This window comes from Mytilus californianus, unplaced genomic scaffold (genome assembly GCF_021869535.1).
Source record: "Mytilus californianus isolate M0D057914Y unplaced genomic scaffold, xbMytCali1.0.p SCAF_1, whole genome shotgun sequence".
NCBI lineage: Eukaryota > Metazoa > Mollusca > Bivalvia > Mytilida > Mytilidae > Mytilus > Mytilus californianus.
This window is the reverse complement of record NW_026262581.1, coordinates 106,174,782-106,193,830: the sequence shown is the minus strand read 5'-3', so window position 1 is coordinate 106,193,830 and position 19,049 is coordinate 106,174,782. Positions and strand designations below refer to the sequence as shown.

The following is a 19,049-nucleotide window of genomic DNA, read 5'->3' as shown; positions in this document are numbered from 1 at the left end:
AAATAGATTATCTCTAAGTTGTTATGTTAATTTTACAAACAATTCTATCCTTTATAGGAATTTTTATCCACCATTTTCTATTTCTAAATTATGACCACTAATTCTTTACTGAGTGAAGCATTTGAGTTTACTGTTTTCATCATAAGTTTTTATTTTATTTTCAAAAATATTCTTATTTTTTTTCTTAAAATTCATTTTTAATCAAGGGCTTAAAGAATCTAATTCATTCAAGTCCCTGCAATTATTAACTTTCTCTAAAAGGCCCGAGTTGAGTGAAATATTCTTTGCAAATGTATACCAAGAATATGTATCATGGATATGCCAGTCCTGCAGTTTCGACAATATACACAGAACAAAAAGTGATTTAATTAATAGACCATAAAAATGTCACAATCTATATAGAAGTGTACTTTATTTTTTCTGGAGACAAATCTTGCCTGTTAACTGACAAAATTAGCCAAACTGAAGATAACATATTTGATAAGTTTACAATCATTTCAAAAAGCAAGACAATTTTTTCTTTAAATAATTTCTTTTCATAAGATTTACTTTATTCAGATCAATATACAGATAAGAAGATTTTTCATTATGATTAGCATATATCAAAATTTGATGATAACTAGGTCGCCATTTGGAAAATTTAAGTCTCTAGTGATTCTTCATGCACAACTCCAGTTTTGAGATTTGGAAAAATATAAAAGATAAACAAAAATAGTTTATTTATATACATGTACCATATAATGATATTTTTAGTTTTCCTGAATAATAATCATGAAAATAGATTGTACAACTTTGTTAACAAAATTTATTGTAAAAGGATTGATATTCATGATATTGATAGTTTGAATTAGTTAAGAAACAGGCTTGTTAAATTACTTGCTTCATGGTTCCTTTAAACATATAATTTGCATGATTATAGGTTATAATTAATAATAATTCATTTAGTAATGCAAACAATTGAATACCATGTACATCATGTACATTAACTTTTTTTTACTGTAAAAATAATTATTTAAAGGATTCTCTGTTTTGTTTTCAAATGCTAGTCCATAACTTTACTTTTATCTTTGAATTTTTGTCATTTCTACTCAAGATTCTTTCTAAGAAGAAATTAAAAGAATAATTAAGAAGCAAAAAAAAACAAATAAAAAATAACATTATAAAAAAAAGGAAAATATGTAAATTTAAAGACAGAAAAATCAACAAATGATATGAATTAACAAAGACTAAAACAACATTCTATTCTACATTTAAAAAAAGAGGTGATATGTCAATTTGAGAAAAAACCTGAGTTACCTGTACAGGTAAATTTTAATGAAACATACAAGCTGAAAACTTCAACCCGGATTGATTTCAACAGGTAACATAATTAGATAAAACATTAACCTATGTTTTATGACCCCAATAAATGGCCAACATCTCAAGATTGAATACCCCAATTAATGGCCACCATTCGATGGTGACCATACAAGAGGGTGGACATAACTAAGAGGAAGTCACAGGTTGTACTGTATATCTAGGAAAAAGTTTTAAGTTCAAAGGGTCATTACTCCTAGAAAAAACATTAAATCATAATTTTCTGTTGATATGCACATCTGCATAGTATGTCCTTATTATCTACAAAATTTCATGAAATTCTGTAAAGTGGTTTCAGAGGTGTTACAATAACAAACTGTGGCAGTAGTATATTAAGGCCAATACTGTAAATTCAAAGGGCATTACTCCTAGAAATAGAATTTAATGATGATTTCCTGTAGATATGCACATCTACATAAGTATGTCATTATCATCTACAAAATTTCATGAAATTCTGTTGTGTGGTTTCAGAGGGTCAGTGATGAATGGACAGGTCAAAAACATTATACATGGGTTATAAAAATAACTATGCACACACTGAAATGTCTCGCCTTCTTTACTTATCATGATTGAATTTATGTAGAAAGTCTGTTATAATTACAAGTATCAGATACACTTAACATCAAAATCATCCATGAAAATTAGGTCAAAGTCAGATAAACATTCCATACACCAACTTTAGTGGTTCCTTATAGAACCTGAGAAACAAACCAAACCACAAAAACCAATGAACCATGATAGTGAGGTCATGCTCATATGATACCTGCAAGACAGACATGTAAAACTCACAATGTATGTATTGTACAACCATTCAATACACCAAATATAATTAACCTATTGTTTATAGTATCTGATAAAATGTCAAAACTACAAAAACTTAACATTGAATAACTTAAGTAACCATGAAAATCAGTTCAAGGTCATACGAACCATTGCAGACAGATCTGTACACCATACAATCAATCCATACACCAAATGTTATTGACCTATTGCTTACAGTATCTGATAAACTGACATAACCATGAAAACAACATTAACCAATAAACCATGAAAATGAGATCAAGCACAAAAAACTAAACATTGTCCATGAACCATTAAAAAGAGGTCAAGGTCAGACGAAATATGCCAGACAGAATGTACATATTACAATCATTCCATACACCAAGTTTAGTTGATCTTTTGCTTATAGTATCTGAGATACAGACTTGACAATGAAAACGGATCAATGAAATGAGGTCAAGGTCAGTTGAACCCTGTCTGACAGACATGTAGACTTTGCAAGGGTGCCATGCATATTCCCCAAATATAGTTATCCTATTACTCATAATAAGTGGGTATTACAAATAATAATTTTTTTTTCAAGCAGTAACTGAACCATGAAAATGAGGTGACTGGTCAAGGACAATGGACATATGACAGATGGAATCTTAACTTTGTAACATAAGGTACAATGTATCTGCATACAAGGTATGAAGCATCTAGGTATATTACATGTACCTTCTGAAATATAAAGCTTTATACAAATAGTTTTTGTGTCATCACTGTCACCAGATTGTAATACCTACATGTAAGTCTCACATTCTGAAACTTTCAATGCAGGCAAGACAAAATCCAAAAGAAAAGAAACAGCACTTTTAATACTGTTCCTCTCTTAAACTCACAGGATTTTAGAAGTTGGTTTTGTATGCCAGAAAAAAAAAAGAAAGTATATTTGAGCTCATGTTTAAGTTATTTGACACATTCTAAAATATTCTCCTGCTTTCAAAAATCTGAATATAAGTACAAAATGTACATACATATGCATGTATCAAACAAATGTAAGTGTCATTTAGGTTTAGGTTTTTTTTGTTGTTCCTACAAAATGTATTTATGAACTAATCATGCTAATGCCTTAAATCTCTGTTTATTCACCCTTAATTTTAGTGGTTATAGTTTCGGTATTTAAAACACTCTTAGGACAAAACAATTATTTGTAAATCTGAGCATAGAACTAATGATTTTTACAGTAGTCTTCATATGTAAGCACAACAAAAGAAAAAGTTAGATTATTTTTTCTGTCAATCATTGAAAATTTGGCTGGGCAATATTTCAAAAATTGGCTAATACTGGGCAATATGATTTTTAAAATTTTATTTTTACATATTATAGTTAAGAAATATTGTAGTTTCACAGTATTTCTGCTATATCACTGTATACAGGTATATATATACATTTTATACAGATAAACTGTGGGAATCTTTTTCAGAGGATAAAAAATAAAATTTCTTCCTTTTCTCCAAAAGTTCTTTATACATGTAGTCAAAATTAGAGTTTTGCACAATTTTTTGATAAATTGTTGACACTGCCAACGTCGCTGCCTCAAGAAAAGCTACACCTGTGTCTAGCCTGTCGCATGTGAGATAAAAAAAAATTTTTTTGTCTTAACAGTTGCCCTTGTGCATTACCCTATTCCTGTTCTGTTGACGGGCGCTGCCAAGTTGTTAGTCATACATATATCATTTCCTGCAAATTTGTATATCTGAATACCAAAAGGAATAATGACAACAATACAATGAAAATAAGATATGTTCTATGTACTTCGACCTCTTTTACAGGTAACACCTGCCACATATTAAATATGCTATATTAAGCTGACTAATCCAGTGTTATAAAATATCTTTCATTTGAAGAAGTCCACTTATTCAAATAAGACACTTTAATTCAAATCTATTCAAGTTACAATACTATTGGGTAAAATTGTTAAAACTTTTTTTCTAACGGTTGAGCTTGCACATTACCCTGTAACTGATTACCAAAAAGAATAATGAGGACAAACATTTTGAATTTATTCTGTTTGAGTACATGTACGTAATACAAATGTACAACGACTCTAGAGCTTATTCAACAAACGATTGAATAGCAAACAAAAGAGTTCTTTGGGTAACTCACCTCAGATCAATCAGGCAGTTTTTTTGCATCTGTACAAAGATCAGTAATAAGCCGACTTTGTTTATACATTGTTTTTAGGTATAAATTATTATGTTTTTAATTAAATTATACTTTAAAACGAGAAAAAAAAGCTACCTAAAAATAGCATTTCTTTGTTCATGTTAACGTTGTTTATATTGAAAATGACGTCATATATAAAATTCCAAACAATAGGACCAACATCAGATATGTTTCCGTAAATCAGTTACCTTTTCACCAGAAATTCTGCTGGGAATTATTTTTACAATAAATGTTGATATGAATAAATCTGCTGTTGACATGATATTGTAAAATATTCTAAAGTTTGCTGACTTCGTTACACCTGCCTCATATCATGGACTCATCAGAATCAGCTGGGACTTACCCCTTTGCATGGTGATTAGTACCAGGACTCACGCTCAAAATATCCAAGTGAGTACCCTGGACTGTGTTCAGTGGTATTCGACTGTATCTAATTGTGCTTTTACCAGTTACTATAAACAGGTCAGGAATAACCATTAATTGGTGGATTATACCTCAATTCAGGTATAATCCACCATTTGACATATAATGAGATACACCAATTGAGGTATAACACAGTTTTTACCACAAAATTTTTTCAAGAAATAATGTAACATCTTTTTGCATTTACCATAACTTGCTTTGATGACCACTTAGTCATGACATGCAACTGATTTTCACACTTCGTGTTGCATTTTGTTATAGAAACCTAAAAACTAATATGAAGCTCCTTTTCCTACGTATAAATTCTGAATATTAATCTATTACATCTTATTTTTGTTCCAGAGTCTATTCCTGACCATTTCGACTAACAAATCTTAAAGCTGGAACTAATGCAGACTTAATTAACCATTCCTGAATATCCATCAATTGGTGGACTATACCTCAATTGAGGTATAATTCGCATTTTCACAAAATGCAGCACAGGAAGTTAGAAGTAATTACATGTCACCAAAGAGAACTCGTCAAAGCTTATGATGGTAAATGCAAAAAGATGCTCGAAAATCTCTTTAAAAAAATTTGTGATAAAAACTGCATTATAGTATACCTCAATTGGTCTATCTCACTATATGTCAAATGGTTATTCCTGATCTGATAAATCATCCACCATATCCATGATTGATAACTGATCTATTTACTTTCTTACTAAGGTATACAGGTATAATATCTTGTAAAAAGTATCTGCTAATCATTTCAAATAGTGGCCGAAACGACTTAAAATTTGGCCCTGTCTGACTAGGGCCGCGACACGAAACCTGAAGACTCAGACACTCAATATATCACAATCTTAACCAATATAAGTACATAGAAGGCAATTGCCAAGTGAAGTGAACAAGTACAAGATAGCATTCCTTTACTCTGGAGATGAATCTTGTCAACTTGCCGTAAAATTTCGGATATTACCTTTCCAGGTGGTGTGGTACTTAGTGGTTACTGCGGAAGCTAAAAGTTTTACTGCGTGATGACTAATCTTATGTCTACTTGAAAGTGTTCATGTTCGGCACACCAAATATTATACAAACGATATGAAGTGAAATCAAACATATAATCGGTGCAATTTGGGGGGAAAGTTAATTGTTTTCTAATCATTTTGTCGTGTATAGAAAACATAAAACAACTAATTTCCCCCTAAAATTGTACCATTTGTAAGCTTGATTTTACTTCTTTAAGTTGCTCTTACTTGATCGAGTACTAGAATGTCCTACTACAGAAAAGGTAACCTGTCGAAAAAAATATAAACTCCGGAGACAAATAAAGGCAACAGTAGTATACCGCTGTTCGAAAACTCATAAATCGATAGAGATAAAAACAAATCCGGGTTACAAACTAAAACTGAGAGAAACGCATCAAATATAAGAGGAGAACAACGACACAACAAAAACACAACATTAAAATGTAACACACACAGAAACGAACTATAATATAACAATGGCCATTTTCCTGACTTGGTACAGGACATTTTAAGAAAAAAATGTTGGGTTGAACCTGGTTTTGTGGCATGCCAAACCTCCCGCTTTTATGGCAACGTCAAACGCAACACCAAAACGACAACATCACATAACAGGACCACAATACAAATAAATGGGAGAACATATAGGACAAAGAAACACACGAATAATAGCTAACAAAAGGTACTAGGCTTAAAATTCAATACGCCAGACGTGCGTCTCGTCCACGCAAGACCAACCAGTGACGCTCAGATGAAAAAAGTTTGGGGGCCAAAACAAGTACAAAGCTGAAGAGCACCGAGGACCAAAACTTCCAAAAAGTTGCACCTAACACGGCCAGGGTTTTCTGCCTGGGACAAGAACATCCTTATTATTTAGAATAATTTATAATTTTGCAAACAGTAAATTTTATAAAATGACTATATAATAGATATACATGATAAAACCAAAGTGGGGACTAACTACATAATAAAACGGATACATTACATAAAACAACTTAATCCAACACATAAAAAAATACACAGCCGAGTTAGCCAAAGCCTCAACGCACAAAGTGACGTCACATTTAAAATTCTAAAAAAACACACAAAGTGACGTCACATTTGAATTTGTAAAAGTATTTCCCAAAAATAAGATAGGATTAGGATTGATTAAAGATTAGATTTGTAATACTGACATTACATTTTTATTAGTAACAATGAAAATTACAATACTTATTAATATCAAATGGTATTTATTAGATAATTAATTGTATTATCTAGCTATTTCGGTGTTTCTTCTGAATCAAACTGTAAACCAAATATATCGTATAAATTTAGTTGAACAAACTAAAATCTAATAAATGAAGGGGGTGATTAATTATCTTTACCATAACACAACAGAAAAGACGTTAAGACATTTGACAAAATCCGACGAGAACAACAAATATAACATCAAAATTGAATACATGAATTTGGGATAGAAAGGTACCGTGACACGTCTTATAGCAATGCGGTTTCACACTCAGCAAAACAGTCACAATCGGGAATAAGTCACGTTCGGTAATTAAAAGATCATACGACGTAATGACAAACCTCCATCTAACACGTGGTAAAAATGTCCTTAGTTAGTTTGGACAAAGACAAATCGTATGGATCAACCAATTGGTGATGGTGTCCGTAAAATTTACGGAGTGTCGTTTTTAATCTGTCCTCCTCATAACTTTGTTGGAGCAGTTTCTGCGTAAGGAGCACACTCCTGTATATGAAGTCCGTATAGTGTGAACAAGCACGAGAATAACGTATCAATTGAGATATGTAAACACCATACGAAGGAGCAGAGGGTATGTTACTGCTGAGAAATGGGAAATTGATAATTGGGAAGACAAAAGTCGGTACTATGAAAATAGTCTAATAGATAAATTAGTTTTCTATGTCTTCTGTTGGCCCTATCTTTTTGAAGTATTTATATCTCGGCGTGTGTTTGTTAGCTTCCAAAACCATATTTTTAAAACACACCATTTCCTTCGGATCCTGCTCGTGGCAGGTGCGCTAAACTCCAATCTTAATGGACAAGGAATGTCAGTTTTCCTACCGAAGGTCGGTTATTCTCTCCGGGGACTCTGGCTTCCTTCACCATTAAAAACGGATCGCCACGAAATAGCCCGACAGTAAGTGAAAGTGGCGTTAACCACCAATCAATCATATATATATTTTTATTTTTTGCTTGCTGCTGACGCTTTGTTTACAGTTTAATGCTTATGCTTCATTTTATTATAGATTTTGATTATCACACAGATCTTCAATTTTAGATTTTTCATTATGTTTAAAGTGGCTTATACTCTATTTTGTGCGTGTTAATTAATGAATTTCCATGTTTATAAATATCAAGTTTTATCACGATTTTTACCTATATTCTATTTTTTTTTATTTTAGTGCTTTATTCCAAATTTTGTAGTACTTTAATCATGCTTCAACTTGCTTAAACATGTTAAACCCTTGTTGAAGGCCGTACGGTGAACTATAGTTGTTAATTTCTGTGTCATTTGGTCTCTTGTGGAGATTTGTCTCATTGGCAATCATACCACATCTTCTTTTTTATATAAACCAAGTCTTTCTTATATGACCCTTATATAAATGCCAAATCTGGTGTATGTAATGCATGTTGTTGTTATTTTGTATTTATGTTATGTATATTCGGTCGAACTCATGCTCGAGCTTGTGTTGTATAGTTTTATAAATGCCGAACTCGCAACAAAATTTTCGTATCTCATCTGATCAATCAATCAATCAATCAATCAATCAATCAATCAGGAAATACCTATACCAAGTCAGAAATATGACAGTTGTTTATGAGTCGTTCCGTTGGTTGATGTATACCGATTATCAAAGTGTCTGCATATTGATATTGTAAAATATCAGCTGCGAGTCACAATATGAAGCTTTTTGTCGAGTGAGCGCAGCGAACGAGTTCAAAAAGGCTTCTTTTGTGTCGAGCAGCTGATATTTTACAATATAAATATGCAGACAACCAGATAATCGATTTATCGGGTTGTATTTCCGTATTTTGTATGAGAGAGATAAGTGTTTTCTTTGCTTCACCAGCAAACCAGAAGATGATTGATAAGTTCGGGTCAGTAACAGATAGAAAAATCAGGGTTAGAATTCATAGAACAGACAAGGTGCAGTGGCAAATATTTCATGGATATTTTGGACACAGAGAGGGTTACCCCGGCACTCTTTGCCCAAAAAAAACCTCCTATTTCTTCTATGTGCCTCAGGACTTTTAGTTTTGAATTGTAGTTTCACTTTCCATATTCGGTATTTATTCTAATGTAAGCTCCACATGGTAAAAATCACGTGATGCAGGAATATATTATCTTGGAGTTAGGCTATTTCTTTCTTTTCGGGCGGGGACTTCAAGCAGACAACATGCATGTGTATAACGGCACTGTATATTTTCTTTTTAAATAAAGAGAGTTGCCGGTCCTGTACATGAATAGATCGGTTAGAAAGCAAGGTTTTAATTTTAATTAGATTGGAAAGCTTAATTCGAGATTTGAAAATGGAGAGAGCGAAAAAAAGGGGTAGGTTGTTCCACGGGGAATATTTTTATCTTATGAACTCTACATTTGAAAGGTTCAATTTTTGGTTTATCTAATTAAAAGAGAAAACAAATAATGTTAGACAAGTTGTGAATGTCTTTCTTCATTTCTCCCGGCAAACTTATCAACGTCTGTTCATACATTATGACGTCGCTGATATGTCCGGGTCAAAGTTATTTAGACCGGGTCAACGTATTTGACGTCACAAAGCCGTGATATGCAATTTTATTAAGAGCTGAGCAGAGTGATATAGACAGTGGGACGACCGATAAAATCGAATATTTGGTTTTGTCAGTTTACTATAGACTTCTTCTTTTTGAATTTACCTTGAAGTTCGTTATTTTTAATATTGATTTTTGCAGTGACGTCTTTGATTCCAATGAACCAGTAATAATTAAGGCCATTTTTCAAATATGGACAAATCAAAATTCTGTTAAAATCTTTATTTATTTCCAGAAGTTGGACAACCTGAGCATCACATGAGATTATACAATCCGGGCCTGGGTATTAAAACAGGATTTCTTACAAATAGTAATGGCCTAAAATTTGTCAGAATTTGCTTGCATTTATATATTTTAAACCAAATTATACTTCTTCGTCTCGCTTATATCGTATGTGAATATGTGTATATGTATGCTTCATGATCCTTCATGTAATGATTTGCATATATTACGTATCCGCTCTTGTGTGTTTTGTAGCTTGCTTAGTTTTAAACATGCTTGTTTAATAGTTTTGTTTGTAATAATACAATATAAGAGGTCAATAGAGCTTATGTTTTCTGTATACAAATATTCGTTTATAAATGACGCTTAAAATTGAACTTGAACTTAAAAAAGTTTTTTTTGTTATTAAATTTATTCTTTAATGATTATGTTCTTCAAATATCTCATCCTTAACAATGTCAGTTGCAAACTTTACAAAAAGTTATTGGAAACCTCAGCAACTCTTTTGTTTTGGTAATGATCATGGGCTTGTTATCATTTTCTTAAGTCTACAGTAATTGTTTAACTAGACAATCAGTTTGTTCAAATCTGACATTTGCATTTTACGGTTTAATTATTAAATCATTAAATAGCATATTTTTTTTGTATTCTGAATTGTTCGCATTCACGTGTTTTCCTGATACTTTAAACGTTCTTTGGTTTCACTCGTTTTAAATTTAGATTGTTTAATACAGTTATTACAGAGACATATATGTATTATACGTATGTCTCTGGTTATTATGATAGGTTGTTACCGTTTTGCCAAAAATGAACACTTCTATTGGGTTTTTTCTTTTTCTTCGTTTGAACGTGGGGAAAACAAAAACGATGCACTACATCTTAAAAAAATAAATATATAATATTTTTAATGGATATAAGTTAAATATTATATTGTTTGATTTTCTTTACATTCAGTACGGGTCTGCGATGAGTCTTGCACACTTGCGCACTGATGCAGACGGGTACTTCCTGTATTTCATGCTTTTAAAATATGCCGACTTACAAAGGTTGTTATTAAGTTATTTCAACATTTCCATGACTCTCTTGTCCAGAATTACACTAAGCAGGTTAAAACACTTGAATTCCAAATGTGGTTCTTTTTTGTTTTTGAAATACACACGTCAGTAAAAATTCTATAACTAAAAGCCAATGACTGAGCACTTTTTTGGTTGATCACAGAGAAGTTCATGACCCGGTCTATGCCATATAGATTTGTTTCTAGTCTTTCTGGCTATGGAAATGCTGGGTAATAATGTTATTAGGCGGTTGCTTCCTGATGAGCTCTTAAAGGTTCAAACGGGGAACTCTCAAGATACAAAAATGAAAGAAAAAGGAGATTAATTTTTGTTCCCTAATATGAGGAAGGCGCTACCTTGAATGCCAGCTTACCAAGACTATGTCCTACATATTGTTGCTTAACGTCCAGTGGCAAATATTTCATGCCTGTTCAGGACGAATGTTCTACAGAAAGTTTTTGTCTAAAATAAAATAATAAGTTCAGATGGAAAATGTTAAGTGAACGATCATTGAACTTCAAAAGGCAGGATGGAGTATGTTTTTTTTTTCTTCAAAAATATTCTGATTCCCAAATTGATGAAAAAAAAATATTCTAATCAAGCAGAGGACAAAAAATATTCTGAATCCAGATTATCCCCATACCTTCTAGTGTTAATTTTTGACCAAATAATTTTGATTGATAGCACCCCTTTGCGTGAAATAAATCTAACTCAAATAAAAAACCATACCTCCCCCTACCCTTTTGAAGCTAAATGGTTGCACCCTTATTGTCCATATTGTTTTCTGCTGAAAATAAATTGGAATATCTTTTTCATCAATATCTAAAAGTTGAAGCTGTTTTTTTTATTTAGTATTGCAAACAATGCTTTCTGTTTGTTGAATTATTTTTATTTTGTAAATTAGCTGGATGTTCATATTGTATTCCCAGTTTCCTGCATCTCATATATATGTGATCAGCAAGAGGATCATTCTGATTGTTAAAAGAAGAGTTTGAATTTACAGTGAGCCTGTTTAAAATAATGTTTTTATCAGGTTTTTCATTTTGATCTAAGCATAAGGAACCATAAATAGGATTGTTAAGTTGATAATCTAAAGATTTTGCTATTTTCTAGGATGCTATTTAAAATTTGAGGGGAGAACACTGCTCAGCAGTATAAATGTATTCCTGATCATCTTCTGTTTGTGGGTTTCTACATCAATTTCATGTACTAATTCAGAGTCAGTTTTATGTCATTTTTGCATTTTTTTTTATAAGCTTACTTTTCAATTTTTTATATGATGGCAAAATAAAATTCAGAATGGAAATGGGGAATATGTCAAAAATTTGCTTTCGAGTAATGCAATCATGTCACTGTTGTCCGAAGACACATTTGGTTTCCGGACAGTAACTTTAGTTTAAGTAAATGGATCTCTATGACAATGTATGAAATTGTACCAGAAGGTTCAACTTCAATACACAAAAGGAAGGTTAGAATTGATTTTGGAGGTTAACTTATCATATGGTACCAACAGTTTAGGAGTCAGTGGTCAAAAACTACTTTTTTTGGTTGTTTTTTCCATAATTTTTGGGTTTTTTCTCCAAAAATTTACCATTTTTATATTGATTATTTCTCATTTATATATAAATGCAACAAATACTGATATGGTAGGAGACACATACGTAACAGGGTGTGTAAATTATTTTATCGGTAATTTGTGCATTTTTCCTTTGATGTGTACTTCTTGATAATGTCGACGTCAGTATCAGTGAACTGGTCATGATAAAGAAAATATATTGGGTCAGTTCGCAATTGACATGGGCAAGTGCACCGCAAAAGGATCTTCTTTCCCTTTAATTCACAAAATTGCACATGATTTTTTTCGCAGAAACGCACAAGTTATTTCATGAATGAAACACTGTAATTGTTTGAAACTTTCAGTAATAAAAAGTTAGTTTAGCCTTTTTGAACGATTCACTGATTGTGTGAAAATTTGAACAGAAAATGAACGATAAACCTGATAAAATTGCATTATCTGCAGAATTATTGATAGCTTTCCTTACTATTCACAAGGACATATAACTAACATATCGTCCATGCTATTCCGATCTGAGTTTTTAGTCATACATAGTCTGGCATGGCTGGTGCTGTTCCAAGTTGTCTTCTTTCTCTGCATGTTTCTTGAGAAGTATTTGTTTGACCTGGTCAGTCACTATAAAGTGTTACAATTCATATTTAGATGCAACACATAAATAGTGACCAAAAAGGTACCGCTTTTACATGTATGACATGAGAGAATTTAGAAAAAAAATTTAAATGTACACATAATTTTTCAACATTTTTGTGGGACTATCATATAAAATTAAGGAGATATGTAGTTGGAGACTGCTGCTGAATAGAAATGTTCAGCCTCACCTGATATCTGTTTTCAAATTAGTCCATATTAAAGTTTGAAGGGTCCAAAATTAAAATATGTTTGATTTCAACTGCCATAAAATTTTTGGTGTTTTTTTATATGCTAAATGTACATCCGTGGTTGTATTAGGCTGAGCTTGGCGAAGCATTTTATTGCTTTTTTGTTTGTACTTTATTTTATTTTGGTCATGAAAATTAACTTGTAGTTGTGAAGTTGCTTACATTTTTAAAAGATGATAATTAGATAACTTCGCATGGTGACAACACTGACGTATTCGTAGATTTACTTTTTCCCGGGAATGCTTCATCTGTTTATATATTCTCATTGTGAACGATTTGTGTATATTTAAATATATTAACCGATGTTGAAAGACACGTATAATGTCAAATCATTATAATACAAATTGTTTAGTCTCAAAGAAAACTTGTAAGATTTCTGCAGTTATTTTTGTTGAATAGGTGCAAATTGGGTACTCGGTGCAATTTGGGAACTGTGACGTTATAGCCATAAGTGTTTATTGCTTTAATAGGTTGAAATGTGCACCTGATAAAAGTATTCAGTAGAGGGAAAATGTTTTGATCAGGTTTAAACTGACGCATAAAATATACAGGCGACTGCGGGAGGGAATTATTTATATTGCATCCAAATAATGTGTCGGCAGCTTGAATTTCAAAGGATGTAGCCCACATACTTCCAAGTAACATGCTCTATACCTATCAAAAGTCATGGTATTATCATGGGTTATCATAATCCATCTTCCCATAAAATCCTATTTTGGACAATATGGGTGCATACAATATATATGTACCTATATTATAAATGTATCACTCAGACTCAGGTCTCCTTTTACAGCTGTTTTATGATTAAACTTAGAGAGTGAAAAAAAAAACAGTCTCCATCTCCTGGGACTGTTTAAGGTAGATATGTGTCATAATTAATGACAAGATCTGTTGAGAGTTTGTCAAAGGAAGTACAGTCTACAGATAGTGTCTGAATAGTGAATTTGAATATATTTTTTTTGTTTAAAACTTCTGTTAAGTTTTGAATTTCACCTGCATTTGTCTGTGAGCTACAGGAATAACCGTGACCACATTCAACAGTATAACCAACTTCATTATCACTGTAACTTGATATGGGAAATTCTGTAGCAAATTTAATAGCTAGTAGTCATGGTCATAGAGGCAGAGCAGCGGATTTTACTACCTCCGGCTACATTTCTCCCGAAATTTATTGCTTGCAGAGGGTTTTTCTGTGTTCCCATGGCTGGACGGAACTTTTACACTACAAATGTTATCATAAATTATGATATTGTAACTTTTAAATGAAGTACCTGTGGTAATTTAGGAAATTTGTCACTGATAATGGAAAGATGAAGCAGACGACGAAACATGGCGTAAGATGTTGTCCAAACTTCGGTTATTTCCGTGGTACAATAAAATTTAAATAAACTACACAAGTTACTAAAATTTCTAAATTCTTGTTTTTGTAAACAAATAAAAATTCATGTCGTATTTAACATCGAATGTATTCCGTTTTGTCTCGTTTTTTCAAGATCGCGATTAAACGAGAATCTGGCAGCCATTAAAAATATAAGGGTTAAACTAATGTCCTGACCATGTCCTGACGGATATTCCAATGCTAATTTCGTTTTCATTATTTAAAGAATTGACTTTATATTTGGAGCCAAGCAAGAATACAAAATTTATTTAATAAATATAAGGAAAAAAAAGAAAAAAAAATTTTTTTAGAGTTAGATAACTTGACTTGATCAACTTCGAAATTAAAAAAAAAAAAATCGTACGAGATTTAACGAGAGTGACGAAACTTTTTAGATTGATCATGTAGAGAGAGTTATCGTTCTTTATTCCAATTAGATGCTTCTACCATAAGTGCCAGCTAAAGCTGGCATATAATACTAATAAACGTATTTACATTTTTGATATTTAGTATTTACATTTTTGGTATTTAGCTGAATTTTGTCTCCAAATGACCTGATGACGTCAAGCAACAATCACTATTTGATTATGAAGTCAAATTTTTAAAATTGTGATCATGGTGATGTCAAATTTTACTGGATCTTGTGTGAATTTAAGTGAGTAATGGCGGACAAATTTGCATACAAGTGTAAATACATCTATTATTCATTTGCCTTTGGCCCTTGATAATGGTGTTTATTTTCCAACTCATTTGCTATGCCTGTGTCTATGGTGATGATACACAGGTTGGGGAAGATTCTCACAAATGGTACCCCATTTTTGGGTATTATACCAAAATATGGTATCAATTTACAGTGATAAAAAATCAAATTTTGAATTTGATCATAATAGCTGTCATGGCGCAAAAATTCATATAAATGGCAACATTTTCACCTTTAAGACAATCATGACAATAGTTCAAATGACAAGACAAAGATAAATACCTCCAAAAATCCTACTTTTTGAAGGCTGTTAACTTTTATCCTGATGATAATTCGGTCATGGTGTCTGTAGGCAAAATGTTGTCCTTTACCCAAAGTTTGTATTTTTATCACTGCAGATTTGACACCCGTTTTATGTTGATCATCCCCAACCTGATAAAGATTTCTTTGTAATATGATGCAGGTGTAACCTCTGTCGTCGGGTCTGATCTATGATTGAGAGTCTAGATTGGGGGGGCGGGGGGGGGGGGGGGGGGGGGGGGGATTTTTTAGGTCATTTTTTTTCTTCTTTATATTTTTTGCCCATTATTCTCTATACTTTATATTTTAGAACTCCATTATTCTCTATTTTTTTATTTTTTGCCTTATTTTTCTTTATTCTGTAAACCCCATCCAGACCCTCATAATCTGGGGGGACTTATAGATTGATAGCATGTTTGATAAATTGTACATGTTGTAACTTTTATTTCACTGCCAAAACCCACATGTACCAAGTAAATGATACTAAATGTGTGTCGCCAAAAACATAAATTATAGTATGCAGTCCTGTAAATGAATATGTCAAAGTTCAAACAAGCTAAATTAGGTCATAAATTTCCCCATCCAGAAATACTAAATATATGGTATAGATTTTGCTTATTTTTTAATGAGTATGGTGACCTAAAGTTGCTTACAGATATGTCATTTGAACTCTGATGAAAAGTTGTCTCATTGGCAGTCATACGACATACATGTACATCTCCTTATTTTTGAATTTAACAATTGAGGCTGCACATAAGCCATATCTTGTATTATACTTTAATTCTACAGTAACTAACTTGTAGACATTGCAGGGAACACTGCCATTGTTGAGAAGTACTAAAACATTTAATTTGTTCACAAAAGAAAAGTTAAAAAAAATGAAGTCTCTTTTAACATGTTTAAAGCTTTAAAACTGTTAACATCTTCAGTCCTTCCTAGACAAAACTTGTCCATTAAAAATTTAAATGTATGTTAAGACAGAATTATTATATGCAAGGTTTCAAAATCATACAACATCAAGATGTCCTGAACATCTTTGAATAGACAAGCAAATATATTTCATCAATGTACTTTATCTGTTTATTGTAGTTAATATTAAGTGGGGTAAAGAAAAGTTCAGTGATGTTGAATGTAACACAGATGAACCTCCAGAGGTATTTAAAGCACAATTATTTGCCTTATCTGGTGTTCAGCCAGATAGACAGAAGGTTATGTTAAAAGGAATGGTCGTTAAGGTAAATATGACTGTTATTTATGAAAACTATTTTTCAAATAAAATTATGCAAAAAAAAGAATTTTCCATGAATGTACATGTGACGAAAATCTTATGAAATGCATACCCATTCTGAGCTAGGGAACAATAACATGATACATGAACAAAAAAAACAGTGATTCAAAGTTATGCCAATGATAATGACAATCACTAAAACGAATATGGCACAGTAAAACTAGTTATATGAGTTAGTGGAACAAAAAAAATATACAATGAAGATTAGCCTAGGAAAAAACTTAAGTACAGAATTAGCACTTTTATAAATCTGTGGATTACATATACCAAATGGTGACTGTACTAACCATATCAATGTACATGTAGTTAACATTGCCAATTTTTTAATTCTGAGTGATATTTAAAAGTTCTCTATTCTTTTTTTACTAGGATGACAGTTGGGGAAATGCCAAACTAAAAGATGTAAGTGCAATGATTGATCAAAAAGCCTAGTTGATTGGGAAATAGAATCATTGAAATTTGGATAGAAATTAGAGTTCATGGTCTTCAGCAGTAAACATTTTTGATAAATGCAGGAAAAAATAATGAACAGGGCAGTTTTATATATATATATGTTTTTGTCTTACCTTGACAAAGTGACAGAAGAGAGACTTCGGTGTACATTTTCAACATAGGTCTCCCTAAGAATGACTGGGCAATATCCAACATACATTGGATTGTAGGTGGTGCGAACAATTGTTTACATTTGCTATGAGTAATTTTAAGAGGAACAACAAATGGTAAGTCAACGATATTTGGTAGTCAGTTGCATTCTATTGGCACATCTTATTTTTATGGAGATCATTTGGCCCTGTTCCTCAGTCATGATCCATTGACTTTGAAATTTTGTCATAGTTTACATGCTAAAATTTGTGATAGGTCTGTTTAAGAGGAATCGCTAATAGTAGGTCAATTATATTTGGTAAGGAGCAGTTTTAGCATTGTCACATCTACTTTCAATGGAGATTATTTGAATCCTTCCCCTCAGTTATTGTCCATTGACTTTGAAACTCATGTTTAGATGTTTTAATATAAATTTCAACATTTGCATTATTCTATCAAAATAACAAACAAGCAAGACACATCTCTGTGTCAACAGTTTATCTTCAACCTCTTAACCTCTGTCTTGTCATTTCAATCAGTGGAAACATAAACATGATAAAAGGTACACAGAATAATGCAAATTTAAAATTAGTTCAGAAAAAGCTCTCTGTAAAACCTGTATAATGGACATCTAAAACACAGGTAAAAGAAAAGCAATACTAATTGATACTATAGCAAAGCCTGCTTACAGTTAGTTACTGTAACCCAGCTTAAAGAAAATGCCATGCCACCCTTCACTCTTAATATCTACAGCTCATACAACAGTTAACAGTGCAGGAGGACACAACCTTGTACAATGTCCAGTAAATCTGTTCAAAATAACAATGCATAAAAGAAAAAAAGAAAAAAAAACACATTAGTTTTGTATCAAACTATGGACTATGAATTATCAGTACATTCTCATGAAAATATAAAACACAGTTTTTGAACATTTTGTACTCTTTTCTTTGTCATTTGATAAATTATGTATAAAACTAAGGGATTTGATGGAGTTGTACAATACAGAGACAATATTCCAGCCAGTTACATGCACCTATCACACTCACTTACCAGTATTTTATCACTACATTCCAAGTCTTACAGGCACATATTGTAGGATTTAAATTTAGAATATTTAAATCATAAGAAAAAGTAAAAACAATTAGAAACTGTTAAACATTAATACAAAATAAAGAATGACATTGTTATTTAGATCTTTTTACTTTTAACTGATGTAAAATTTTGTCAATGTTTGAAATCAATTATGTTTTTTTTTAATTTCAGGGTGCGATGGTTTTAATGATGGGGAGTGCAGATGCACTTCCAGAAGCACCAAAAGAGAAAGTAATGTTTATGGAAGATATGAGTGAACAACAGCTAGCCACAGCTGTAAGGAAAATTAATCGGATTTTACAGTTGTTATTTACAAGCATTAAAAGTGTTCTTCCTTATATGATTAATCATTTAATTTTTTTTTTAAATTTCTGGTGAAAATCCATTTCTAGAAAACACCTTT

The 19,049-nt window shown here is 31.9% G+C and overlaps 2 protein-coding genes across 2 annotated transcripts in view; one reads left to right on the top strand and one right to left on the bottom strand.

Moving 5' to 3' along the window:
* The window catches only part of LOC127729242 (ras-related protein Rab-23-like), a 49,856-nt gene extending 44,063 nt beyond the window's left edge, over positions 1 to 5,793 (bottom strand). Inside the window, exon 1 of the mRNA XM_052236988.1 lies at positions 5,728 to 5,793. The gene's annotated coding sequence lies outside the window, so the exon portion shown is untranslated. The remainder of the gene's footprint in view (positions 1 to 5,727) is intronic.
* A 4,982-nt stretch (positions 5,794 to 10,775) lies between these two features.
* LOC127729165 (ubiquitin carboxyl-terminal hydrolase 14-like) overlaps positions 10,776 to 19,049 on the top strand; it is a 30,790-nt gene continuing 22,516 nt past the window's right edge. Inside the window, exons 1-4 of the mRNA XM_052236846.1 lie at positions 10,776 to 10,843; positions 16,774 to 16,919; positions 17,342 to 17,374; positions 18,818 to 18,922. Coding sequence (XP_052092806.1) covers positions 10,828 to 10,843; positions 16,774 to 16,919; positions 17,342 to 17,374; positions 18,818 to 18,922 — 300 coding nt within the window. The 5' untranslated portion in view covers positions 10,776 to 10,827. The remainder of the gene's footprint in view (positions 10,844 to 16,773; positions 16,920 to 17,341; positions 17,375 to 18,817; positions 18,923 to 19,049) is intronic.